The 26,460-nt window shown below is 42.8% G+C and overlaps 1 protein-coding gene across 2 annotated transcripts in view; it reads left to right on the top strand.

Annotated features, from left to right (window-relative positions):
• The first annotated feature begins 765 nt into the window (after positions 1-765).
• The window catches only part of ppp2r5d (protein phosphatase 2, regulatory subunit B', delta), a 29,445-nt gene continuing 3,750 nt past the window's right edge, over positions 766-26,460 (top strand). The window contains exons 1-16 of one of the 2 annotated variants that reach the window (XM_083696121.1): positions 766-869; positions 1,819-1,902; positions 8,459-8,633; positions 17,278-17,477; positions 21,261-21,371; positions 21,504-21,596; positions 22,174-22,304; positions 22,538-22,597; positions 22,682-22,790; positions 22,906-22,959; positions 23,195-23,365; positions 23,615-23,742; positions 24,353-24,454; positions 24,614-24,686; positions 25,869-25,919; positions 26,054-26,170. In XM_083696121.1, the coding sequence (XP_083552247.1) occupies positions 843-869; positions 1,819-1,902; positions 8,459-8,633; positions 17,278-17,477; positions 21,261-21,371; positions 21,504-21,596; positions 22,174-22,304; positions 22,538-22,597; positions 22,682-22,790; positions 22,906-22,959; positions 23,195-23,365; positions 23,615-23,742; positions 24,353-24,454; positions 24,614-24,686; positions 25,869-25,919; positions 26,054-26,170 (1,686 nt within the window). In that variant the 5' untranslated portion in view covers positions 766-842. Of the gene's footprint in view, positions 870-1,818; positions 1,903-8,458; positions 8,634-17,277; positions 17,478-21,260; positions 21,372-21,503; positions 21,597-22,173; positions 22,305-22,537; positions 22,598-22,681; positions 22,791-22,905; positions 22,960-23,194; positions 23,366-23,614; positions 23,743-24,352; positions 24,455-24,613; positions 24,687-25,868; positions 25,920-26,053; positions 26,192-26,460 lie in introns of both variants that reach the window. The other variant, XM_083696120.1, reaches the window with a different exon arrangement.

Below are 26,460 nucleotides of genomic sequence, written 5' to 3'. Positions count from 1 at the left end.
TTAGGTATAATAGGTATTAACTCCAATTGAACTGGAATCATGTCTCTATCGCCTCTTTAGTGAGCCTGTGTTATTCATGCTAGTACTGTGGACGTCGACATGACACAAAGGTGGCGTAGCCGTGCAGTTTATCTTTATGACTATCTCTAAGAGTGCCCCACGCTACAGATAGGCCTACATAATAAACACTGCTGTTGAAAACATGGTGGTGATGATGGGTCCCCCTGTACATTGTCCACCTGCCCAAGAAACAATAACATCACGGGTTGTCTTCAGGTCAGGCAAGGGACGGACCCGGCGCTGCCTGCAATCAACTCCCGATGGTAAGTGGCAGGGTTGGGGTCAGTTTCCATACCGAGAGTAGTACATTTAGAAAATATGATTAAATTAAATGTATGAATACTATATTAATGAACACAATATTAATGACTGATTATTACTGACGGGTATTATTGACGAGTCTTGACTAAAAGCAAAGGGCTACACACAAACAGATAATACAGAAATTATAGACTACCAACGTGTGTTATTTGATAAGAATTCGGAATGTGTATGATGACGTATACGAAATGTGAGTTTTCATGCATATAAAAGTATTCATGAATTGTTGCTAGGTAGGAGTACATCATTTCAGAACTCGCCCTACCCCTAATATTTTAGACCATTACCCAATGAGAAAATAAGTGGTCCGTTACTAGGCAGTAATACGAGTGACAGTCAGGCCAATGATTTAGTTCTTGGCCTAGAAGGGCGCAGGGAGCTGAAGGTAACCGAGTGGTAGCAGTCGGGTCCCGAGGAAGTCTGTCACGGAGTCACCGTGGAAAAACACCAACAGCCACAAAATGCCGAATAAAACTAAAAAGGAAAAGGTAACGTAATTATAGCAACATCATGGAAACACTCCACATACTTCAACCAAATATTTACACGACGCTGATGCTTTCTTTGAATTGTATGTTATTAACCAACTAGCTAGATGTGTAGCTAGCTATTATTGTCGTCAGGCCTAGCAAGCAGAGCAAGATGCATGTTCAAACCGTGCAACTTACAGACGCACCTAAATTGTTCACACCAAATTGTGAATTCATATTTGCTTTAGCTAGTTATTTTAGCTATGATATCCGGCGATAGACAAGCCTACAACAACAACAACAATGCGTTTAACTTTAAATTATTGATGTTATCAAATCAGTTTTTGTTTTGAAATAATGTTTTACATTTAGCTAGATTTACATTTAGTCTGTTAATTGTGCTCAAGTGGATCAGAATATGAATCATATGTAATATTCACGAGTGTGAAGCCCACATTTGTTTACCGATGATGGTGTGTTGACAGTTAGCTTGCAAGCATTTTGCTAGCCACATTTCAAATGGTATTTGTTAGATGAACGCCAGAAAGATTATCATCAAGTAGTTGGCTGGTTCATGTCGTTTGTTGTGAAGTAAAGCTAAATTGATTAAATATATGTTAAACAGGTGTGCTTCGTGTTCCGATTAGTTTTTCCACCCACACTCACTAGCCAAAATATAGCTAGCTGTCCAGTTCCATAATAATCTGACTCTCATAATAAACGAATGCGACAGTCATGGCCAAACAAATGAATGTAGACATAATAATGTATTATTTTTTGTTAGAGAACTTTTATGGTAATAACATTTAAAGATATTTTGCACGCTGTATCATGGGCTTACCCAGCCACTGAGAAAAAAACCCATCCACCTGTAAGAACAGATGATAGGAGTTGTGTATATTAACTGTGGTCCTATATGGTGGATGTTCTTTGTTAATAATGTACTATAATTGCTTGTTATTCACAGGAACCAACCAAATCTGCCAAAAGCAGCACTAAAAACACGAACGCAAACAGTGGGAAAGACACTGGAACTGAAAATTCAGATGAGGTAAGATTTGCCTTACTGGGCACATCCCAATGCTTCATAATCTGACTGTAGTTTCTGCATTTTTCATCTGTAATAATGTGCCAAATGACATCACAGTTCAGTTGATGTGATCTACAGCTTTTTAATTAGTGGTTGAAAAACTGTCTTGCATCAGTGGCAACTAACTGGCCATAGGTTTGACCCTGTTGTATTTTTAAAAATATAATTCTGTGCAATGGTAATGCGAAGCCTGTGAATGAAGCAATACGTTTATTCATTAACTTTTTACTAAGACATTAAGGTTGTCTCTGTTTTACAGTGCTGTGTCCCTGTTGCACACATGGAGGGTTTTTCTCTTGGTCTGATCACCTTCTGTGAACAAAGAGAAAAACATATTTGGGCACCATTAGGCTACTATCATACTAACTCTATTGATATAAGATGCCTTTACTTCAAACACAATATCACCATAGGCTAAGACAAAATATCTGTACAGCGAAATTATTTGGTTCCAAATACAGACTTCACTCACAAAATTATATTCCCAAATTTGTTAGGCTATACTCCTACAGCTGCATTTGTAGCCAAAAAAGTCACCGGAAAGTGTAGTGCTTATTTGGTCAGTTCATCAATCTTGCTTCTTAGAGCTTTGTGTTGATTTCTCAAAATAATATTCCCAAATTCGTAAGGCTATATGCCTCCTGCGTTAGGCTACACTCCTAGCTCCACTTTATATAATGTTTAATGATTTATTGGCGTCATCTCTAAACCTCTAAACAATCTCTACGTCAAGACCCATCATTTTCCAAGTTTCATCAAAATTGTCCCAGTGGTGTAGGAGAACAAGCGTGTGTCATACGAATGGACAGAGACCGAATCATAGTCCGCTCTCAGATTTCATGACTTACTCTATTACCTACTGTAGTGCAAAACATAATGTTTGGCCCTTGTATAGACATATGGCACATCATTGTTGAGCCATATAGGCCTGCTGGTTGGGCTCATAGCAGCTCCTTGGGCACATTGTTCAGGGGGGCTGTTATGGTGCTTGAGTTGGATCCAGACTCCGGACGTTTTATCAGGAAGGGAGCGGCTGCCTCTGTGTACAGACCTCTCTGTATGCAGCTGAGCTCTCTGCAAAGGCCTGTAAAGGCTGTAACTGCCTCGATTTACTGCCCATACAATGTATCGCTGTCAATGTGGAGGCGGAGCTGGCTTATTATGCTATGCATGCTACATTTTCCTCAGTTTCCTTATTAGTATGCCTTCCATTTTGAAATTGAATGAGACATTAATTGTAGAATTTTGCATTTGTCAGGTGACATGGCAATAGTTCTGTAAAGGTCTTCAGGAGTGATACTCAATCCTGGTCATGGAAAGCCGCAGTACTACAGGTTTTTGTTCCAGCTCAGCAGTGACACACCTGATTCAGCTAATCAAGGTTTTGAAGATCAGTTGATTAATTCAATTAGGTGTGATAGCAGTAGGCTGGGACAAAAACTTGGACCCACTGTTTTCCCCTGGGTAAGATTATGAAGAACATATTTGTCTCTGACAGAATTATATTTTGGTTTATTGCTACGCATTGTTGAAAGATATGGACTTCCCTCAACCTGCAACGTCACCTGGTGTAATCATATTCTGAAGTAAAATCAAGTATTATCAATAGGATATACTAAATAACTAATGATATAACATCAAAATATAACTATTCCAATGTAGCTAATAAAGTAACAGCAAATGTAACCATTTAAATATAACCAATAGTACATGTTTTAATACATTTAATGTTTCAAATGTACCTAACAGAATGATTAATGTGGAAATGTGTTTAACATGTTTAATGTTTGAAGTTGAGTACCTAACAGAGTGATTCAAGATTGACTAATGATTAAAGTTGAAGTGTTGATCTGTATTCAAGTTTGGTAGGGAGAGAGAGGTGAATGACCTTGGGACGTGGGCCTTATCTGTAGGGTACTAAACAGGGGAAGATGTGCCCAAATATGGTGTAATATCCACCTAAGATACTTTCCAGAACAGGGGAAGGTATGGCCAAGTATGGTGTGGGGAAGGAGAAAGAAGTCTGACAGGTTAAAAGTGTTCTACCTACGAGGAGGAGTCCAGGTCCGGAGATTAAGTATAAAATGGGATGATAAGAGCATCTCAACGGGCATTTCCATATAACCCCACGGAGGACGGATCCCTAAGAGACCAGGAGGTCTTGCCCAATCGGGGTATCCACGACCAAAGCCCTTTCTGGGGAGAGTTTAGACTTGGAAGCCCCCAGTCTGGATGGCTGTTAGTATCGGAGTAGGCTCCCTCTTAGCTGTTTGGAGACTTAGCCCTCGCCCTCTCAGTAGGTGGCATTGTCCATAAGTGTCTGTGGTTGGGACTCGGTTAAAAGGCTTGCTGGAGGTTGAATGACCGCTTCACTTGTACTGGGAAGCATGAGTTGTTGAAGCCTCTCAGCTGAGGGCACGGTGCTACTCTGGAGAAATCAGCAGGGCTCATAGAGGCACCGAGAGTATTCGGTGGTTGTGCAAATGCCGATGCTGGATGGAGCCTCTCTAAATTTATACTAAGTTAGACAGAGTAGGGACAGATAGTGTAAGATTTAATTTCTTTTAATCCTTTTATTTACTTTAATTTATTTCTTTTAATTCTTAAATTACTTTATTGCTACATTGCATTACCATACTGTAACGCCTAAAGCTTAAATAAAGTACAAATCTGCATTTAAAGAAAAATAAGTATTTTAGTTCTTGTTAGAAGTTTAGACAGAATTTAAATAGTTCAAAAACAATTCAAAAAAAGTTGTTACTTTCCTTACTAAACATAAAAAGATAGATTACACTGTGTATATTACACCAAAGGATCTGAATGGTTATTCTAGCCCGTGTATTGAAATATCCCCTTTGGATGAATTGTCCTCATTGATAAATTAAATTATTGCAACCACACCAACTGGCACTCACATAAGAATAGAGCCATCGTTAACCATTGGGGCTTTCATATGCTGAGCTCTGATTTGTAGGTCATTTACAGAGCATAACATTAAGCTGAAGCAGGGGAAACTGTAGGAAGTAGACGGTTAACAGCAGGGTGAGTCTATTCGACACCAGCCTATATACATGTATATCTCTTTAGAAATCTATTAGGGTAAGACCCTTTAGACAGAGGTTTTAACCCATTAGACGGAGGGCTGGACCGGGACTCCTGTATAGGGTCTAATACCGGGAGACAACATCTAAATGAAAGTTCTTACTCATAACCTTTACTTGGTTAGACACAAAAACAAAGTGTGGTAAATCATAAAGTGGTGTAAAATATGATTGATGGATTTTTATCGGATTTGTTATGGAAATGTAAATCATGATCATGAAGCTCTGTAGAGATTCTATTTCAAATAGCCTTGCACTGCTGTTACAGACCGTAATGACGACAGGCAGTTTACTATGATGTAATGCCCACAGATACCTAAATCGTGCTCTCACCACTGCCATGCACTCCAATTAACTAATTCTCAAAATGTGCAAAAACTACTGCATTTCTCTAGCGATCAAAATGTATGATCAAATATAGAATAAGAAACAAAATTGCACACAAAAGACACAGATAGAAGGATATTGCTAATATGATTTTTTTGCTCCTTTTTTTAGCAACAGCAGGGGTACAAGATCACACTGATGTTTTAGCCAAAGCCTTCTTCAGTGTGTGAGAATCAAATACAGAATAACCATCTCCTGTTGTCCGTCACTTCAATATTTGAACAGATTGTGCCTCTAACATGCAGGGCAGTGGTCACCCTCCATTAGTCACTGAGTTTGGTTTGTTAACATTTCCTGTTAGTATTAGCATACCTTAAGAAACGGTAACATTTGTGCTCTTCAAACATCTCTATGTTCAGAGAGTGGTATTGATGACAGGAAAAGCATGGCGCTTAGTTTGACGTTGTTGTGCAGGATGAAAAGCAATTGATTTGATCTATTTTGAATCAGGCTCAGTCATGCAAAGCCAGCTATCCAGGCCATCTCTGCTGTGCCTTGGGCAAGCCCAAACATGTCTGATAGGATGGTCCATAACATACACTGCCACCACAGCATTCTTAAAAAAACATCCCCAAATGCAGACACTATGCCGACCTTGTACACTCAAACATAAACACAAGGTTTGGAGAATAGATTTTAAAAGCAACCATCCTTTATCTCCTTTACTTCAGGGTCACTGTTTTAAAACAACAACTTTGTAGGTGAAAGCAATATGGTGAATCTAGCAGTTAGTTCTCTTTTCAAAAGTCATAAAGGAATTAGGAAAAGAAAGCCATGCAGTAGTACTGGAATATATATTGTCATCATTGTATTTGCTGTTTAGACACATTTATGCACACATGTTGTCATGACACCCGAACCATGGTAATTATAAATGAATGTAATTGAAAAGGATGAATCAGGCTAATTGCCATACAGTAGGTGATGATCTTTGCAGTCTAAACTATTGCCTTTATTGCTCTGTTTGATGGGTATTCGGGCAATCTGCTCGCAAGTCTATATAGGACTCCCCTTTGATAGTGTTGTTATTCACTTCCAGATTGATCTTGTGGTCTCGTAAGACAGGGTTAGTTGTTTTAGCTGCCAGTCGATCGTACAGATCCTCTTACCACAATTCAATGAGAGTACTACAGTCGTATGAGTATCTGAGCAGCTCCTCGCTTCAACTGTTTTCCTCTTCGATTTTCCACTTCCCCCCCAGACCTGTATATATAACCAATGTTGAATGGGGAGCCATTTGGTGACACTCTTGAGCCCCCTTTTACCTTCAATGTGCAAGTGTTGCTGTTTAGATAAGGCAAATTCTCAGCTCAGCTAGTTACTTCCATAACTGTAATGATTTCACTTAAAGGAGTACCTGTACAATTAGAAATGTGTCGAGGTCATTTAATCAGGGAATCCGCCCTGACCTTCCTCTACTAGGGGAAATCCTGTAAGCTGATCTACCTGTGATGGCAGAGCACACAGGGGTTAGCCAAAACCATCTTAAGCTGAATGTCCTATTTGAGTAATTTCCGCCTAAAACCAGACCCAAACTAAACTGCTTATAACATTAGAAATATGATGATCAGATACAAAAGAAGGATTCCATGTGATAAGTAACACCTTGATGTTTTGTGTGGATATGCTCAGATCATAGTTCAGAATAACATACTACACATAACAAGGAGATAAAGTAAACAATAATCAAATTGATAATCAAATTAAAGCATTTTAAGAGGTGAAAGACGTCAGATTTACCATGGGTGAGAGAAGGAGTGTTGTCACTGTGTTGAGATTATGATGTGAATGGGGAGCCTTTTGCACTGCCAAGATGGGGTAATTGATATGACAGGGAATACCCTGAACTGACACTCAATTGCTTCAGATTTGTTAAGGAGGAGCTGCTGAATGGTGCATAGTGTTCCTCATGTTGAGTCAAAAGTAAGCACAAGGATTGTGTTTGTCCAGTTGATTTGTGGACTTCAGTCAGTTTTTTTCAATTTCAATTTATAGTTATTATATATATAGTTATTATAGTTAGTCAGTGTGGACCACATGAGAGCAGTGAATTATTCAGTTAACCTATTTATAAGAGCAGCTGCATATCCAATAACAACCTTGTTCAAGAAGAAGGATGCCATAGGGGATTTATTTGTTTTTACCATTTGCCTTCAGTTCCAAAGAGGCCTCACATAGTGATGTGGTACTTTCATGAAATAGAAAATATTTAGCCTGATCCTGTGCGTCCATGTACGTTGCTCTGAAACATGAAATAGGACAGCAGTTCTCTAAGATGTTTTTGAAATAGGACAGCAGTTCTGTAAGATGTTTTTGAAATAGGACAGCAGTTCTGTAAGATGTTTTTGAAATAGGACAGCAGTTCTGTAAGATGTTTTTGAAATAGGACAGCAGTTCTGTAAGATGTTTTTGAAATAGGACAGCAGTTCTGTAAGATGTTTTTGCCATTCTTTTGAGGCGACATTACCATAAGTAGTGGAGATTACTTCAGATGCAAGCAAGCAAGCAAGTTTCCACTCGTTGGCAATTCCATAGGCATCTTCATATGAGCAAAGGAATACAGTAGCTGCATGGCAAAATAAGCTAACAAGTGCCACATCTCTTATTGCGTCTTTGTCTGTGTTGGAAGTAGCATTTTACTTATGGTTGTCATAAAGATGAATCTACCTCTGTTTTCTACTACACAAAAGCAGATTCTTCTCTTTGTGTGCGCTCAAATTCAATGATCATTTTTACATCATTAGACAAAGCCAATCCAATTATTTTCATGGAGTCATTTGTTGCACTCGGCATGCTGACCGACGTGTGTGTGTGTGTGTGTGTGTGTGTGTGTGTGTGTGTGTGTGTGTGTGTGTGTGTGTGTGTGTGTGTGTGTGTGTGTGTGTGTGTGTGTGTGTGTGTGTGTGTGTGTGTGTGTGTGTGTGTGTGTGTGTTGTATCCATGATATGAGCATTTTTATATTTTGGGTTTTTTCATAAATTGCTTTACAGAGAACCCAAATAAAGTGTGTGTATGCGTGTCCTCTGTAGGCCCAGCAGCAGCAAGCCAGCAAGCGTCCCAGCAACAGCACCCCACCTCCCACTCAGCTCAACAAGATCAAGTACTCAGGCGGTCCCCAGATCGTCAAGAAGGAGCGTCGCCATAGCTCATCACGATTCAACCTCACCAAGAACCGTGAGCTGCAGAAGCTTCCTGCCCTCAAAGGTAACACGCTAACCATCAGCGGCTAAACCGTGTCCTACCCATAGGCCAACCTGTACCACTTGTGGTGGCTTTTATATTCATTGATGGACACTCATTCATTATTTAATTATGGAATTGGTTCCATCCACATATATTGTTTAGATTGCTACCGTCTGCATTGGTCATTGGGCATGATAATAACTTGCGTTGAGGTGCTAGAGTCTTTCCTCGTAGGACATCAAAAGGCAGGACTGCATGTCTTACCTTGAATTAATTGCTCACATGGATAACCTATATATCAGCCTCGATCTTTAGAATAATCCTGAAATGGTAGGTTATTTTAAGTGGGAGAAGTTGGATATTTCTGTTATTATTATTATTATTATTATTATTAGAGCCTGACCGATACTGGATTTTTGGGTCCGATAGTGATGCCAATTTATGGGGGGCAAAATTCACAGATAACCGATATATCTTATTGTTTTGAAGTGGAAGAGGAAGGCATTGGTAGAGCTGGCTGTCTGTTTCACCAGCTCCGTCTTTTTTAGTTATTTATAGTAGTTTATGGTAGTTTTTATACTGTTTGTTAAAACCAACATCAGAATTTAACCACAGTTTTACTACTCATGGGGACTGTTTTTATTCCTGGTGGATTTGCGTGCTGCGAGACTGCTATTGTTTACTTTCGAGAACAGCTGATCACGTTGGCTCAGCCAGCATTGGTTGTCGGCGAGCGGCCCACTGTACTGGAGGAAATAAGGAGACGGCATCGGGGAAGATATAAACCGTATCTTCCTTCTATCATCATGCGTCCATTCCTCACCAGAGAAGCAGCACAACTCTTGGTCCAGGCACTCTTGGCCGGGCTCCCCGCCTCCACCATCAGGCCTCTGCAGCTCGTCCAGAATGCTGCCGCCCATCTGGTGTTCAATCTCCCCAAATTCACCCTTGTCACCCCCCTCCTTCGCACCCTTCACTAGCTCCCGGTAGCAGCTCACATCAGATTCAAGACCCTGGTGCTCGCCTTCCAGGCAGCAAAGGGAACAGCCCCTCCCTACTTGCAAGCAATGGTCAGCCTCCAAACCCCTGCTCGATCACTCCGCTCTTCCACCTCGGCTGGCCACTTGGCACCGCCGCCTCTACGGGGATGCAGCAGTCGCGCTACTCGGTCACGGCTTTTCACTGTCCTGGCGCCCTGCTGGTGGAACAAGCTTCCCACTGCTGTCAGGACTGTAGAGTCACTACCTATCTTCTGCCGTAGATTGAATACCCATCTCTTCAGGCTCTTAACTGGCACTCCTAAAGACCTCTTCATCCACGCAAGGTTGTACAAGTTTCTCTACTGTAAATTAAATTTAAAAATAATAAAAAAAAAAATATTTTTTTTTTATTATTCCTTCTTCTAACATTGGGACTGCCAATAGCCCCTGGTCCTAGCATACATTACTTTTTCTTATGATGACTGATGATTCACTTACTTAGACAAATGTATTGTAAGTCGCTTTGGATAAAGGCGTCTGCTAAATGCTGTAAATGTAAGTGATCTAAAGGCCCTCTTCAACGACAAGAAGAGAGCCTTCAGGACTGGTGACGAAGGAAGAATTGAAGCGGGTGCAGAAGAAGCTTAAGGAGAAGCTGAAGGAGAGCAGCGACACAGACAGGCGGAAGATGGAGGACAGCCTGCAGGACAACAACATGAGAGGTGTGGAGCAGCGTGAGGAAGATTACCGGCTACAAGCAGGCTAACGACCCGCAAGTGGCTGGAGATCTGGACAGGGCCAACGAGTTGAACCAGTTCTTCAACAGGTTTGACTCAGGGGCTCATTGTCTCCCTCCACCCAGCTCCACCAACGACTCTCCACTCCGTCCTCCTTCTACTTCTCCTCCCCCTAGCTCCTCCAGCCCTGCTCAGCTACTGGACGTGCCCCCCTCCCCTCCCGTGCCTTGTCTGGGTCCCATCCAGTACCCTCTCCTTTCCTGCTCCCTCTCCAGCTCCTCTGACTCCATTCACACCTCCCCTCCATTCCCCTCCTCCGCCAGGCCCACTATTTCCTCACTTCACAACTCTTCAGCGCCCATCATTCTGCCCCCTGACACCACTGCCACAGCCAATGACCCCCCATCACCCCCCGCTCCAGTGTCTTCATCAGTACGGCTCAGGTGAAGAGAGAGCTGGGGAAACTCTGCACCAGGAATGCTGTGGGCTGATGGTATGAGCCCAAGGGTGCTCAAAGTCTGCACGGACCAGCTGTGTGGAGTACTCCAGTACCTCTTTAACCTGAGCCTCAGTCTGGAAAAGGTCCCATCAATGTGGAAAACATCTTGCCTGGTACCAGTACCAAAGAAAAGGAGCCCCAGTGTTCTGAATGACTATAGACTGGTAGCCTTGACATCCCACATTATGAAGATCATGTAAAGACACATGAGGCCCCTGGTGAAGACATCCTTGGACCCTCAGCAGTTTGCCTACCAGGCAGACATTAGTGTGGATGATGCCATCATCTACCTGCTACACAGAGCTCATTCCCATTTAGATAAGGCTGGCAGCACTGTGAGGGTCTTTGACTTCATTTTCTTTGACTTCTCCAGTGCATTTAACCCCATACAGCCCTCACTACTTGCAGCTAAGCTGCTGAGGATGCAGGTGGACTCCCACATTGTTTCCTGGATTACGAACTATCTGACCAACAGACCACAGTTTGTACAACTGCATGGATGTGTGTTGGACTGGGTGGTGAGCAGCACTGGCGCCCCCCAGGGGACAGTTCTGCCCCCCTTCCTCTTCATGCTCTATACCTCGTACTTCAGGCACAACACAGATACTTGCCATCTGCAGAAGTTCTCGGACGATTCTGCTATTGTGGCATCCATTAGTGGAGGCCAGGAGACTGAGTACAGAGGACTGGTGGACAGTTTTGTTGAGTGGTGTGAGCAGAACCACCTGCTACTCAACATCAGCAAGACAAAGGAGATGGTGGTGGACTTTAGGAGGACTAGGGTCCCCCTGTCTCCTGTTTCCATCCAGAGAGAGGACGTGGAGGTGGTCCAGAGCTACAAGTACCTGGGGGTGCACCTGGGCAATAAACTGGACTGGTAATACAGATGTCCTGTACAAGAGGGACTAGAGCTGGCTTTATCTCCTGAGGAGGCTCAGGTCCTTTTGCGTGTGCAGGACTCTGCTGAACATGTTCTACCAGTCAGTGGTGGCCAACGCAGTGCTGTACGTGGTGGTATGCTGGGGGGGCAGCATCAAGGAAGGTGACACCAAGAGGCTGAACAAGCTTATTAGGAAAGCTGTCCTCAATGTCACCCTGGACACTGTGGAGGAGGTGGCCAAATAGGAGGATGAGGACCAAACTCCTGGCCATCATGGACAATCCCTTCCATCCCCTACATGACACTGTGGCAGAGCAGAGAAGCTCCTTTAGCAACAGATTATTACAACCACGTTGCACTAATGAGCGCTATAGGAGATCTGTTCTGCCTGCCGCAATAAGACTGTCCAACTCCTTCTCCGGCTGGCTCGATCGGGGTGATCAGAGTCAGGCTGGGGGATGTTAAATCTTACTGTTCTTACTGTATATGTTTCAGATGTCTATTTTATTCTATTATTCTGTTGTCACTTTATTTTGTTGTTGTTGTTTGTGATATGAGCTGCTGTAATGCCTTAATTTCCCCTTGGGGATCATCTTATCTGTCTATCTATCTATTATTATTATTTTACAGAATTCCTTTTTAGCAGTTTTCATGGAAAACAGTAATGACCTGAAATGATCTCTATTGATAAATACAGCAACATTTATGTGCACTGTTACTTGTACTGTGCCAAATGAGAAATATTCAGTGCATATTGATATCAGTGATTTGCTATTGAATCTAACTTGTTGTGTGTTTGATCATCTACTGAATTATTTTTGTTATGAGTTATATTCCATTGACAAAAATATGTGAAACTGTGAAAAGCATTCTTAAAACGTACTGTTAGAATACCCCCTGCACTTTCTGGTAGCCAACCACTGTAATTTCCAGTAAAGGTTTACCCCAGCCCTACCCTCCACATGATGAATTTATCAAAGTAGTAAATTCCGCTCACAAGAGTAAACAAACCTGTGTTGTGCAGTACCCAAGCTGCTTGTGACAAAAGTTTTCTATCATTCCCGGGAATGTGATGTCATTTTCATACACTTTATTGTGGCTCTCATCACACTCTTGACGTCATCTGTAGAATGAAGATGGATGCCTGTTCTTTGTTAAGCATGATTATTTATAACCAGTCAGAGGAACTGCCAAGAGAGGCAATACCCAGTCTCTCTTTCTCTCTCTCTCTCTCTCGCTCTGGCTTTGGGCTCCCCTCCTCTCATTGAGAATCCTCCCTTGTCTGGTCAGGCAGGGGGAGCGGAGCACATGACGTATCACAGGCAGTAATTGGATCAGCAGTACAAGTGTCTGCAATAAGTAGGACAGTGAAACCTCGGCCACAACACACCATGCAGACAGATAGGAGACACACTCTCACTCCTCAACCCAGCAGATCTCACAGATACGTGGCCGTATTAATATTTTGGGTGAATTGTTTAAAATGAAAATAATGGAAATGCTTAACTCACACAGACCAATTGCACAGTGCTAAGTTCATGGATTTGCTTACTTCACCAAAGTTTTGTTGGTGTAGTTTGTAGCGACACCTGTTACGATTTGCTGTTCAGATCTGACTGCACCCCTTTCCCGGTTCCATAAATGCATTCTACCGTCAGTCACATGTCACAATGGTTAGCCCCCAAACCCCTGCCCGATCACTCCGCTCTTCCACCTCAGCTGCCCGCCTGGCACCGCCACCTCCTAGTGGATGCAGCAGCCGCACTACTCGGTCACGGCTTTTCACTGTCCTGGCGCCCCGCTTCTTTCGTGTTAATAAAAATAAAATAAAAAAAGAAGTAATTTTTGCTTCTTCTAGCATTGTGACTGCCTATCGCCCCTGGTCCGAGCATTGATTACTTTATTTTATGATGACTGATGGATAGATGATTCACTTACTTAAACAAATGTATTTGTTGTAAGTCGCTTTGGATAAAGACGTCTGCTAAATGCCGTAAATGTAAAATGTAATGTTTCTGCCCCAGACCACAGTGGTGAATCAACATGTTTAGTTAAAGAATTGATTATAGTATATCAGAAGTAGCTCTTTATTGGTTTGAGTAGTTTCATAATACTAAATCCAGTAATACAATCAACTTCCTATACAGACAGTATTAATACAGGGGCTGTGTTACTGTAGTTTTAGCGGGTCTGGGTTACTTCAGTTCTGCATAATCACTATTGATTTCTCTATTGATCAGAAACATCTGGTTTATGCTGCTTTGTTATTGTAGGGGGATCTCACATAGAAGGTCCATGTTCTTTGGCTGCTCTTGACTGGGAGACTTGGGCATGGGTTTTGGATTAGGACTCTACTTCTACAAACACAAACGGATATTGTCCAGTGGCTCTGAGCTGCTGTATCAGTTTATAAGTGAAGCCTGAAGCCAGTGTTGTAATACTCGTGTCTGGTCTCAAGACCGCCGCATTTTGTAGTGATTTTGGTCTTGGCTCAGTTACACATCTTTACTCTGACTGGACTTCGTTCTGGAACATTAACTCGTCTTGAGACCTAAAGGCATCTCTGCTTCCGATTGATTTGCAGTTGATAGTAGCCTGTGTGTCAGTCATTAAGACGTTGTTATGTAACAGACATAATGTTCAGAATTGTATTATAATATTAGTATGGTGGCAATCTAAACTTGGCTAGCATTAGTTCAATCTGGAATCACAGTCATGAATTGAATAGCCCCAGGTTCAGTCTTGAATTGTCCTCCCTTTACGGCTGTCAGGACTATATCTCTGCCCAAAACTGTGTGTCACACGCATGTCTCTGCAGTCTCCCTCTCTGCTATGTGACCCCATGACCTATTCCGCAGCTCGGCTTTCAGGGGAATGATCACAGTGGAATATCCGGGGAGGTGGGATTAACCCAATTGAATGTGCTACATGAACTGCCAACTGTTGAATTTGATCATAAATAAAATTTATTATAAGAGCTAACATTTTATTTGTTTAGGAGGTTCTCGTATTGATGCATTGTATTTTTATAAATACAAAACACAGATTCTAACCTCTTAGACTCAAATTTTGAAGAGGATAAATGTATTTAGGAAGCCGCTGAGAGCATCATGTTCAGTATGAGAGAGAATAGGGCTCGACTAGGATTACTGATCCATCATGCTGATATTCTCTCACTGCAAATCAGTCCCTAGCCCGTCAGTCAGACCCACCTTTAGAGGGATGTTGGTGATTTGACAGTGTCTGGAAGTCCACATGGTTATAAAAAAAGAAAAAAAAAGAGAACCTTGTGGACTCCCCTCCCTGCTTTTGTGTTGGGTAACGTCCCTCCCCGACACCTACAGCAAAGGAAAAGCTTTGGCCGTATCTCACTAACCTCCCATTGATGAATGGGTGCCAGTCTCTACTAGCCATAGCCAGCAATGCTACAGGAGTTTTGGCACTGCTGCAGTAACACAACTCGTGAACTCCAAACTGTACCCTTTCCTGTTCTTTTTTAACTAGCCAAGACAACAAGTCCTGTATGTATTTATTTATCTATTTGTTTATTTACTTGATATCTGTTTTCTTATCTGCTGGAGATAATAGAAGTCTGTTTGACCGACTGTGTCTTGCCCAGGGGAAGTGAGCGGTACCAAGTGATCACAGTCCTCAGGGGGAGGCTTGGTCTCATGACAGTATGCGCGCACACACACACACACACACACACACACACACACACGCTTTGGCCACATGCTGTTGTGGGCTTGTTGTTTTTGGCCTCACTGAGATCCTTGTAGATAGAAGAGCACTTGCTGCTGTGTTGTAAAGTGTGACTCATACATGCAGTGCTGTATGTCTCTGCTTCTACAAGGCATGAGGACAGATGTGGCTATTTAAGTTTTGCTACTTTTTTTTTTATTTTAACTACTGTTATGGTCACTCCTTGTGTTACACTTAAGGCATATTGAAGTCTCCCTCTTTCGTTTCTCACCAAACCATTCACCTCAGGTAGAGAGCCCTGATGAGAGGTGTGCTGCATTATAAGAATGAAGTCACACACGGCCTTACGAGTCATTTGCATCTTCTCTACTTATCCCTCTTGGGAATGGGGAGACTTCACTTGCAGTCACACGACTGACACGCTGTGCAAAGGCTACTTGGTGTGTTCCGCTACTCCCTTGTCACCAACCCACCATGGATGGTTCCTCCATTACTGAAAATGAGAGGGCAAAGGGAGTGGACATTTAAATGAGATCATCTAGCTTTATGGATTGGATATCTGGAGTAAAATGCTTGAAAACCGGGCCAGTGGTTGTGTGGAGGGGGAGGGAAGAAGGCGTATAGTGTAGTGAGGTTGTTTGCTGTGAATATACTGTGCCACTAAGCAGCTTACGTTCCTAGTGGCAGACGCAAGTGGCCAAGTGGCAACCCATAGAGCAGAGTTTCCACTCTTACCAGCTATCTAGCTTCGTTGTTCTGAAGACACTCAGGTCAGGTTTAACACTCAGGTAAAGATTTGTTAAAAGCATGCAACTATTAAAGAACTATGCTAGGAGAATGTGCCTACATTATAATGTGTGTGTGGTGTGTGTGGTGTGTGTGTGGTGTGTGTGTGGTGTGTGTGTGGTGTGTGTGTGTGTGTGTGTGTGTGTGTGTGTGTGTGTGTGGGCTTTCCCAGGGATGCTGTCTCATACCAGGGTGATTTGTGGGGAGTGTGACAACCTTAATCAAATAGTGAGAAATGTTACTGTGTGGTGTTGAAGTGCCTGTTTTGTGTCGGTCGGGGCAGGCTCTGTAAGAGAGGGCCTAGTTGCTCTAGGCCCCTCGCACGGTCCGGAAAAAAATATAAATGTGTTAATAAAACTAAACTAATGTCCACCAATGTTTCCAATGTTTTTTTTGTATATTACATGTGCCTTACCAACTACATTAAATAGTAAGATGTTTTTTTTCCATGTCCTCCAATCAGTGTAGGGGGTGGTAGGGATTCAAAATGAAATAACAAAAGAAGAAATTATGCAAGCAATCCTTTCTGTAACTGAATTGCTCTCTTCCCATTTCAAAGCTGATCTGTCCTTAAAAATAAGACTTTTGGGGCACAAATCACCCTGCAGGCCTTTGACATCTTTGACACCTCTGCCCTAGGACCCACCCCTTCCTTGGTCCCATAGTGAGGAGGCGTAGACTGGAGTCCGAATGCCTCTAGAGGCCCATGTTTCTCCACTGCGTTGGTAGAGCTGTGCCACTTTCCTCAGCTCTGTGAGGGGGCTGACAACTACAGGAGACCTGTTCATTGTCAATGGGTGAAGGAGGGGGCCTGTGGCTAATGGAAACGTAGTTGCATAAGAATGTCTCTGGCTGCTAAAGTAGCTGTCAGAAGAGTACAGTAGCAGGGTTTCACACTGAGCTACAGCTGGTTACAGAAAGAAATCCAGATTATCAGTGTGTGAGCCTTGGACATGATTCAAGATTACCTAAATGATGGAATAATTGTATGATATTTTCTGTATTTCATTATCTTTTCTGTATTCAGTAGTATCTTTCCGGTTATCAGCATCTCATCCCTCCTCCTCTTTCCTCTCCTCAGATGCGCCCCCTATTGACCGGGAGGAGCTGTTTGTGCAGAAGCTGCGGCAGTGCTGCGTGCTCTTTGACTTTGTCACGGACCCCCTGAGCGACCTCAAATACAAAGAGGTGAAGCGTGCCGGCCTTAATGAGATGGTGGAGTACATCACACACAACCGTGATGTGGTCACAGAGTCTATCTACCCCGAGGCTGTTATCATGGTGAGAGACACGCACGCACACACTCACAGTGATGAGTAAATGCTGTCAAGCCTCAGTCGCATGTAAATAAAAGTGTACATAAATGCATCCCGTGACCTGCATTTTCCACAACCTCACACATGCTTGTTATAACATTAGGGGGATTCTTTTGGTCTAGTTGGCCACAGACTTGACTGTTGGAATCAAAACCTTGAAGAGCTCTTCGTAGCTCATTTATTTCTAGTATAAGTCAGATCAAGGCAAATCCCTCTGGAAGCTTTTAAGCCAGGCATCTCTCTCTCCCCCTGGGGTATTCCCTTTCTCCTCTTCAATCCAATGACAAATTTGAGCTTTGTGCTCAATAAATAAATAGTAAATAAATATGCACTGGGGGGAGTGATGGATAATTATCAGTAATAAATTAGGGCCTAGACACCTGCCCTTCCTTTGAGCTTCTCTCAATGTATGTCCAAGCATAACACAGGTCCCCTGTAATATATACAGTGCTCTGCGTAAGCAATGGGACAGTGAAAAATGTTTTCCTCTTTCAGCTTTACACTCCAAAAGTTTGGATTACTATGAGATTAAAGTACTGATTATCAGCTTTTATTTGATTTGTGTACATATTGGTTTCACCATTCAGAAAATACACCACCTTTTATGCATAGTCCCCCTGTTTCTGGGTACCCAAAAGTAACAAATTAAGCACTCATGTTTAGTATTTGGTGGATAATCCTTTACATGCAATAACTGCCTGAAGTCTGTGACCCATCGACTCCACCAGACACCAGGTATATTCTCTGGTGATGCTCCGCCAGGCCTGTACTGCAGCCATATTTAGTTGTTTGGTTTGTTTTTAGGTTTCGTATCATCAGGAAATTGTATGCATCTTCAATTGGATTTAAATCTGTAGATTGACTTGGCCAGTCAAGATCTTTCCACTTTTTGGCCCTGAAAAGCTCCCTAGTTGCTATGGCAGTATGTTTTGGGTCATTTGTTTTATTGTATGATATAGCGCCATTCCATAAATTTGCATTTGCTTGCACTCGAGCAGTCAAGATGTTTCTGTACACTTCAGAATGCTTTCTGCTGTTATCAGAAGTTAGCCAGTTCTGGTGGCAGCTATACACGCCCAAACCTAACATCCCCACACCATGTTTCACAGATGAGATGGTATGCTGTAAAGCTTGGGCAAATCCTTTTTTCTGCAAACTTTCCTCTTGCAATCACTCTGGTCTTTTTCTCTGCAGGCTTTTTAGGTATTTTTTAGCAAACTGTAACCTGACCATTTTTGAGGATAACTAGTGGTTTGCACCTTGCAGTGAAGGGTCTGTAGTTTGCCTGGTGATGTATTCTGAGTATGGCACACTCACGCCTACCTCCTGGTGAGTGTTCCTGATCTGTGAGACAGTTGTTTTGGGGTTTTTCTTAATTATGGTGAGCATTCTTCAATCATCCACGGTGGAAGTCTTCCTTGGCCTACCAGCCTGTTTGTGATTGTTGAGCTCACCAGTGCTTTTGCTTTGATGATGTTCCAAACTGTTGATTTTGGCAAGCCTAAGGTTTTGGCTATGAGCTTTTTTTTTAATGCATACATGTGAGTGAAAGACCTATGCATGTGAAAGGATTTGAGTCATAGCAACAGAAAGTTTTATGCAAGAAGGGAGAAGGTCACTGTTGCCAAGACCACCACATTCCTTCCCTGATTAGCAGCACAAGATATGTCAAACCTGCACACAAATCTGCCTGCAGATTTACATTACAAGTACATTACATTTCTCATTTATAACCACTTTCCTCTCCCTTTACAAAACCGGGGCTATTTCATCAGGATCAGTGGAAATTGTGATTGGACCCATTTCTCGGATCACTATGGTTCTCTGACAAACAGGACATTGGTGCATCAATGTATAGGAGGCCACAGCTGCAGCATGGAGCCACTCCGTCCACTTACTCTCTCTCATCAATTAATTATAAGATCTCTCAGGACAGGAGCAGGAGAAGTGGTTTGAGAGCAAGGCAGATCAGGTTCACATACTCTGATCCAGAATAGGACACTTATGATGTTCCTCCCATGGAAAGGGAACATTGGTGTGCCTTCTTAACAACCAGATGATTGAGAGTAATGACTCATCAGAGTTGGTTCACCACACACACACACACACACACAACATTTGTGTCTCTCATCCAGTGTTTTCCCTCCAATGCATAGTGTTCTCATCAACAATCAGTCACAGTCCTCTTCTGGGGTTGTCCAGTCATGCTACGAGGGGACAGAAAAGGCAACCCAGGACTGATCATCATTTAAGACAAGTTAGCCCGTTCTTGTGGCAACTGTACATGCCCAAACTATTACACCCCCTCCACCTTGTTTCACAGATGAATTGGTATGCTGTACATCTTGGGCAGATCCTTTTTTCTCTAGACTTTCTTCTTACAATCACTCTAGTACATGATAATATTAGTTGTACAGTATCTGTACATTCTGTCAACCACTGTAGAAGTCTTCCTTGGCCAACCGGGCCGTTTGTGATTACTGAGCTCCCCAGTGCATTCTTTCTTTTTTAATGATGTTACAAACTGTTGATTAGTAGTCTAAGGTTTTAGCTATTTTTCTGATAGATTTTTTTCTGATTTTTCAGCCTAATAATGGCTTCCTTGACTTTCATTGACACCCCTTTGGTTCTCATGTTGACAGACACCATTAGCAAACTCCAAAGGCAAATCCAAAGCCTTCAATACTAGACATTGACAGCTCTCTTATGCCTGCACAAATGATGTGCCGGAACACACCTGACTTAACAGAAACACCTGTCAAGCCAATTGTCTCATTACTTTTGGGTACCCTAAAATTGGGGGACTATGCATAAAAAGTGTTGTAATTTCTGAATAGTGAAGCCAATGTGCACACAAATACCATCAAATACAATCTGGCTGAGAATCATGCCTGGAACCTCACAGTAATTGTTTGCTTTCCAATCCAACATTTTGGGAGTGTAGAGCAAAAAGAAGAAAAATGCTTCACTGTCCCATTAATTGTATATCTCCCCCCTACCTCCTCCTGCCTCCCACCGTGATGCTGCTATCTCCCCTCTACCTCCTCCTGCCTCCCACCGTGATGCTGCTATCTCCCCTCTCCCCTCTCTGTGTGAATAGTCGGTAATGAGGCTGAGGTGGGGAGGTGCAGCCGGGCTATTTCCAGTCTCTCCTCTCCTCAGTGCCTTGGGGCTCTCTGCTGCAGCAGCCTGAAGTCCAGACAGTTAGCAGGTGCTGCTGGGGAAGCGCTGCGGTAGTTGTCAGGCAGAGAGGGATGCTGCTAGCTTGCAGCTCTCACAGTATTGTATCACAAATAAAGATGGTGAGTGTTGGTTAGCCATTAGTGCTAATGGCATTGCACTGAGAACTGTGTTCATAGGCTGCAATTGAAGTCTGTCAGTATGTGATTGTCCATATTACCTAACATTCAGGTTCTTCTACTAATTAACGATGAAATAATTATAATTTGCCCAACCCTAGTGGAGCCAGACATATCACTCAAGCTTAATTTCTGTCTGCAATTTTGCTAGGGAAAATATGGCGTAAAACATGTTGTTCTTCTCAGTTGTCTAGCAACTACTGCTCTAACAGTCTGGACATGACGTTACACACAGACCTCGCTCAACTGCACTGTACTATGAAAGAGGTCACTGCTCAGTGAAAGACGAGGTCTTTGTCCTTTGATTTGTTGAATGTATAATGAGTTAATGACTGTGACTTTGCTGATGTTTTTTTGCTGATGTTGACTGATGCTTCTGCCTTGTCTAGTTTTCAGTGAACCTCTTCAGAACCCTACCACCGTCCTCCAACCCCACAGGGGCTGAATTTGACCCAGAGGAGGATGAGCCCACATTGGAGGCAGCCTGGCCCCATCTGCAGGTGTGTGTGTGTGTGTGTGTGTGTGTGTGTGTGTGTGTGTGTGTGTGAGAGATTTTTCAACATTAATCATTAATCATCATAATCATCAACATTCCACATTCCTAAATGTCCTTTTTTTCTTGTCTTATCCAGTTGGTGTATGAGTTCTTCTTACGATTCCTGGAGTCACCCGATTTCCAGCCTAATGTCGCCAAAAAATACATTGACCAAAAGTTTGTAATGTCTGTAAGTACCCCTCTCTTCAGAAAACACTAAATGTGCTTCCTGAAACTGCTGAGCTATTGACATTTTGCAGTGTGTGTGTGTGAGTGAGAGAGAGAGAGAGACCCACGCCCAGCCTCCTCCTCCCTCCCACTTCGAGGAGGGACATGAGAGCAGAGTGAGAATTAGCAGGGATTACTCTGCTCCATCTGACGAGATCATGCTTCCGCCGAGGCCTGCTGGCTGTGAATAATAAGAACTGCTCACTTTCTACTCACTTTCTGGGGGCTGCCCTCAGCTCAAATATGGCCTTGCATTAGATTCTGACAAAACCTAGCGACTATCAAAATAGCATATCAATCCAATCTTGTGAAGTAATTATATCTTGTCACTTTTATAAGTTTGTGTTGCAGCCTTTCAAACAAAACTACTTGAACGTTCAAATGTTGTCATTGGACTTCTTCTCCTCAAGGGAGAGTATTAGAAGGCCCAATCTAATGCCCAGTGGACTTGTTCTGAGCTCCTGTAGTTCCTTGAATGTTTGTGTGGAGATGTTTGACGCATGTTCAAGATGTCTGATAGTGTCCTTCCCCACCCATAGCTCCTGGAACTGTTTGACAGTGAAGACCCCAGGGAGCGGGATTTCCTGAAGACTATTCTCCACAGGATCTATGGAAAGTTCCTGGGCCTGAGGGCCTACATCCGCAGACAGATCAACAACATATTCTACAGGTCACCTGAGTGTTCACCTCAGCCATGTCTTGTTAGATGTCGCACCAATGCCAATATCTATCTATCAGTGTTTGATTTATGTCTGATAGCATATCTATGCTCACAAGAACTATCACAAGAAAGAGGAACTGGTTGTCTTATGTTGAAGTTTGAATAATTATGTTGATAAAATGATGTCAGTATCTTCAATGTCTTTCCCATATAATTGATAGCTGACCTTGGTCTCGTTGCAGGTTTATATATGAAACGGAGCATCACAATGGAATTGCAGAGCTTTTAGAAATCTTAGGAAGGTGAGTACATTGTCCTCTGTCCATAACACACTCATCTTTGCCATGTTACCTTCATTTGAAACAATGATCTTCTCCTAACCCCAGCATAATCAACGGTTTCGCCCTGCCATTGAAAGAGGAGCACAAAATGTTCCTGATTCGAGTGCTGCTGCCACTTCACAAAGTGAAGTCCCTGAGTGTCTACCACCCACAGGTAAGGTAGAGTAGAGCTTCCTCTGTGAAAGGCCCATTTACACAGCATGAGGGTCGGGACTTCTATTACTTCCGACTGATGTCACTCACAACTGGCCCCTCTGCTCTCTCCACAGCTGGCCTATTGTGTGGTGCAGTTCTTGGAAAAGGACAGCAGTCTAACAGAACCAGTGAGTTTGGCCTGACCCTTTCCATTGTCATTTTTGTAAACATTTTTGAAAACTAAACATGCTTATAAAGTAAAGCCCTGCTGTATTTGTATTGTGACCATTGTGATCATGTTGATTGAATATGGGATATGCTGTTATTATGTGTTCCTTTATTTATTTATTTTTAAATAAAAAAAAATGAATCAATCAAGAATAACACACAATTGACTAATGGCAAGAACTTTGCCCACACTAGGTGATCATGGGTCTGCTAAAGTTCTGGCCAAAGACCCACAGCCCCAAAGAGGTGATGTTCCTCAACGAGCTGGAGGAGATCCTGGACGTCATCGAGCCGTCTGAGTTTGTCAAGGTCATGGAGCCTCTATTCAGACAGCTGGCCAAGTGTGTGTCCAGTCCACATTTCCAGGTACATTTGACCGTACCAGCCCAATAAAAACATACAGACACAAAGAACATCTACACAACAAATACAGGATACCAGCAATACACAGACAATACAGCATACTAGCAGTATGCAGACACACAAATGTTAAATACAAAGGCTGAAAGCTCTCAGGGGTTTACCCACTCCGCTTTATTGAGGGATTTTTGGCTAGCTCAATAAAACTGATATGTTGCAGTACTGTCTCTAATCCATTCCTAAATTGTCTTCTAGGTGGCAGAGAGAGCACTGTACTACTGGAACAACGAGTACATCATGAGCCTGATCAGTGACAACGCAGCCAAGATCCTCCCCATCATGTTCCCCGCTCTCTACAAGAACTCAAAGAGCCATTGGAACAAGTATGACCCAGGCTGCACTCTGAAGTCAATCACCTCTTAACCCATTTGTGCCGGATGCTGCGCTACGCAGCATTGCATCTACCGCCGGTTGCTGCGTTACGCACATTTGAATTTGCCGCCAGTTGCTGCGCAGCGCAGCATTTTTGATTTGTCGTAATTTTCATGAGTGCAGCATATAATGCACTGTCATTGGTTCAAATACACATGAGGTGGGTCTTGTTGATTTTTTAAAACCACGTGAGTACCCAAATGTCTTGTGGTTCGCCGAACGCACTTGTATGTCTGATTGATTTTCCGCGACACGACACGACATTCGGGTGCTCACGTGGTTTTAAAAAATCAACAAGACCCACCTCATGTGTATTTGAACCAATGACAGTGCATTATATGCTGCACTCATGAAAATTACGACAAATCAAAAATGGCGGTAAATTCAAATGTGCGCAACGCAGCAACCGGCGGTAGATGTCGTGCGGCAGTCGGCACAAATGGGTTAAGCTGAACTGATGTACCTCCACACAAGCCTGTTGCTTGTCAATGTTTGATACCAGGTCTGTCACAGTAGCACCATGTGATTGTAATGGCCCTTCCTTGGTCTTTCCTTCTACAGGACAATCCATGGGCTAATCTACAATGCCCTGAAGCTCTTCATGGAGATGAACCAGAAGCTGTTTGACGACTGCACCCAGCAGTGCAAGGCAGAGAAACAGAAGTTAGTGACAGACACCACTGCACCAGACATGCTTAGAGGGAACATCAGCAGCTCCCTTCTGGAACTATTGATTCCCCGTCAAAGCGGAATAAAATGCAAGATGAGTCATTTTCCTAGTGTGCTCAAACTCAAAACTCTTTTGTTGTTGCTGATTTTCAGAGAGAAGTACAAACTGAAAGAACGGGAGGAGGTCTGGCATAAGATAGAGGAGCTAGCCAAGCAGAACCCTGAGGTAAACCCCCTTCTGCATGGTTGTCAACATCATACATTATGGAAATACTCTAATCAAGCCGTTCCAACAAGCAGTGTCCGTGAATAAGGAAGTGCAATGTATTTGTACATAAACATTTGTAGATAGTGCATAATTGGTTTTAGTTGTCTCTGTTCAGACGCGGTCTGCTGTACACTCACTGAGTACTTTATTAGGAACACTATACTAATACTGGGTAGGGCCTCCCTTTGCTCTTTATTAGGAACACTATACTAATACTGGGTAGGGCCTCCCTTTGCTCTCAAAAGAGCCTAAATTCTTCATGGCATTGATTTCACATGTTGGAAACATTCCTTTGAGATTCTTGTTCATGATGACATGATTGCATTACGCAATTCCTGTAGATTTTTCAGGTGCACTTTCAAGCTGTGAATCTCCCGTTCTACCACATCCCAAAGCTGTTCTATTGGATTCAGATCCGGTGACTGGGAAGGCCACTGAAGAACACTGAACTCATTTTCATGTTCATGAAACCAGTTTGAGATGACATTTGCTTTGTGACATGGTGCATTATCATGCTGGAAGTAGCCATTAGAAGATGGGTAAATTGTGGCCATGAAGGGATGCACATGGTCAGCAACAATACTCAAATAGGCTGTGGCATTCAAGCGATGATTGATTGGTATTAACAGGTCCAAAGTGTGCCAAGAAAACATTCCCCACACCATTACACCACCTCCACTATGAGAAGGTGTACAGGTGTTCCTAATAAAGTGCTCAGTGAGTGTATATGTATGCAGTATCAAATGTCCCTATACGCTTCCTTCTGTATCAATGATTCTCTTTCTCTGAATGCTTCCCATAATGTCAGTGTACTATAGAACACCCCTAATGTCCTTGTACTAAGGGAAGTGGGAGAGAAACTCCTCAGTCCTCTGTTGCTACAGTTGTGTTTGAAACTGACTGTACAATAGGAGTTGTAGGCGGGGATCTTTTACTTTTAAACAGGGTCATGCTTTAATTAATTCAACTTTAGGTCCTTTTGTTCCAGACAAATCTAATTATCACAGTTCATCATCTCTTGTGACAGCTCCAAAGGCTCAGGCAGAAAGAGTTGAGCTTTTAATTAAGAAGGAGGCTGTTGGTGTGTGTCTGACAGTGACAGAGGAAATATCTGTCTCTTAACCTCTGCTTTCCCTGCAGATTACCAAGGTCTACCCTCCCCTCCGACCTGGTGTGCAACCACAAGAAGAGGTCTGCTTCTTTTCACACTCACTCCAATAAACTGCCTTATATTGGTCTTGGTGCTGTACAATTGTGGATGTATTTAATTTTTTAGAACTAATGTGTGCGTGTGCACGTGCGCGTGCGTGTCTTTCTCTATCCAGTACATGATGTACAATGAGAGTGCGGGTGGGGTGCCCTTGTACTCCATGGAGACTGAGACGCCCACTGCTGAGGACATTCAGCTACTGAAGAAGACTGTAGAGACTGAGGCCACACAGGTATCATCAGCACACCTACAGGTACACTGAACTGTAGGCACATACAATACAGCAACAGCACATCACTGCATGTAGTTAAATGCACACTTGTGTTTTGTTGTTTATCATGATTGCTCAACACTCACATGGAGATCTTCAAGAGTCCACTCATCTCAACCAATAACATTTTGAACTGACCAGAGACTTTCTACCTATGAATTTCCCTCAACTAAAAAGGGCCTACTGGTGTGTCAGATACAGTATGTGTGTTCAATGGACTAGTCTCACCCTTCTCTGTCTCTGTGTTGTTC

The sequence above is a fragment of the Argentina silus genome (assembly GCF_951799395.1).
Source record: "Argentina silus genome assembly, chromosome: X".
NCBI classification, from domain to species: Eukaryota; Metazoa; Chordata; class Actinopteri; order Argentiniformes; family Argentinidae; genus Argentina; species Argentina silus.
This window is presented reverse-complemented; position numbering and strand designations above follow the sequence as displayed.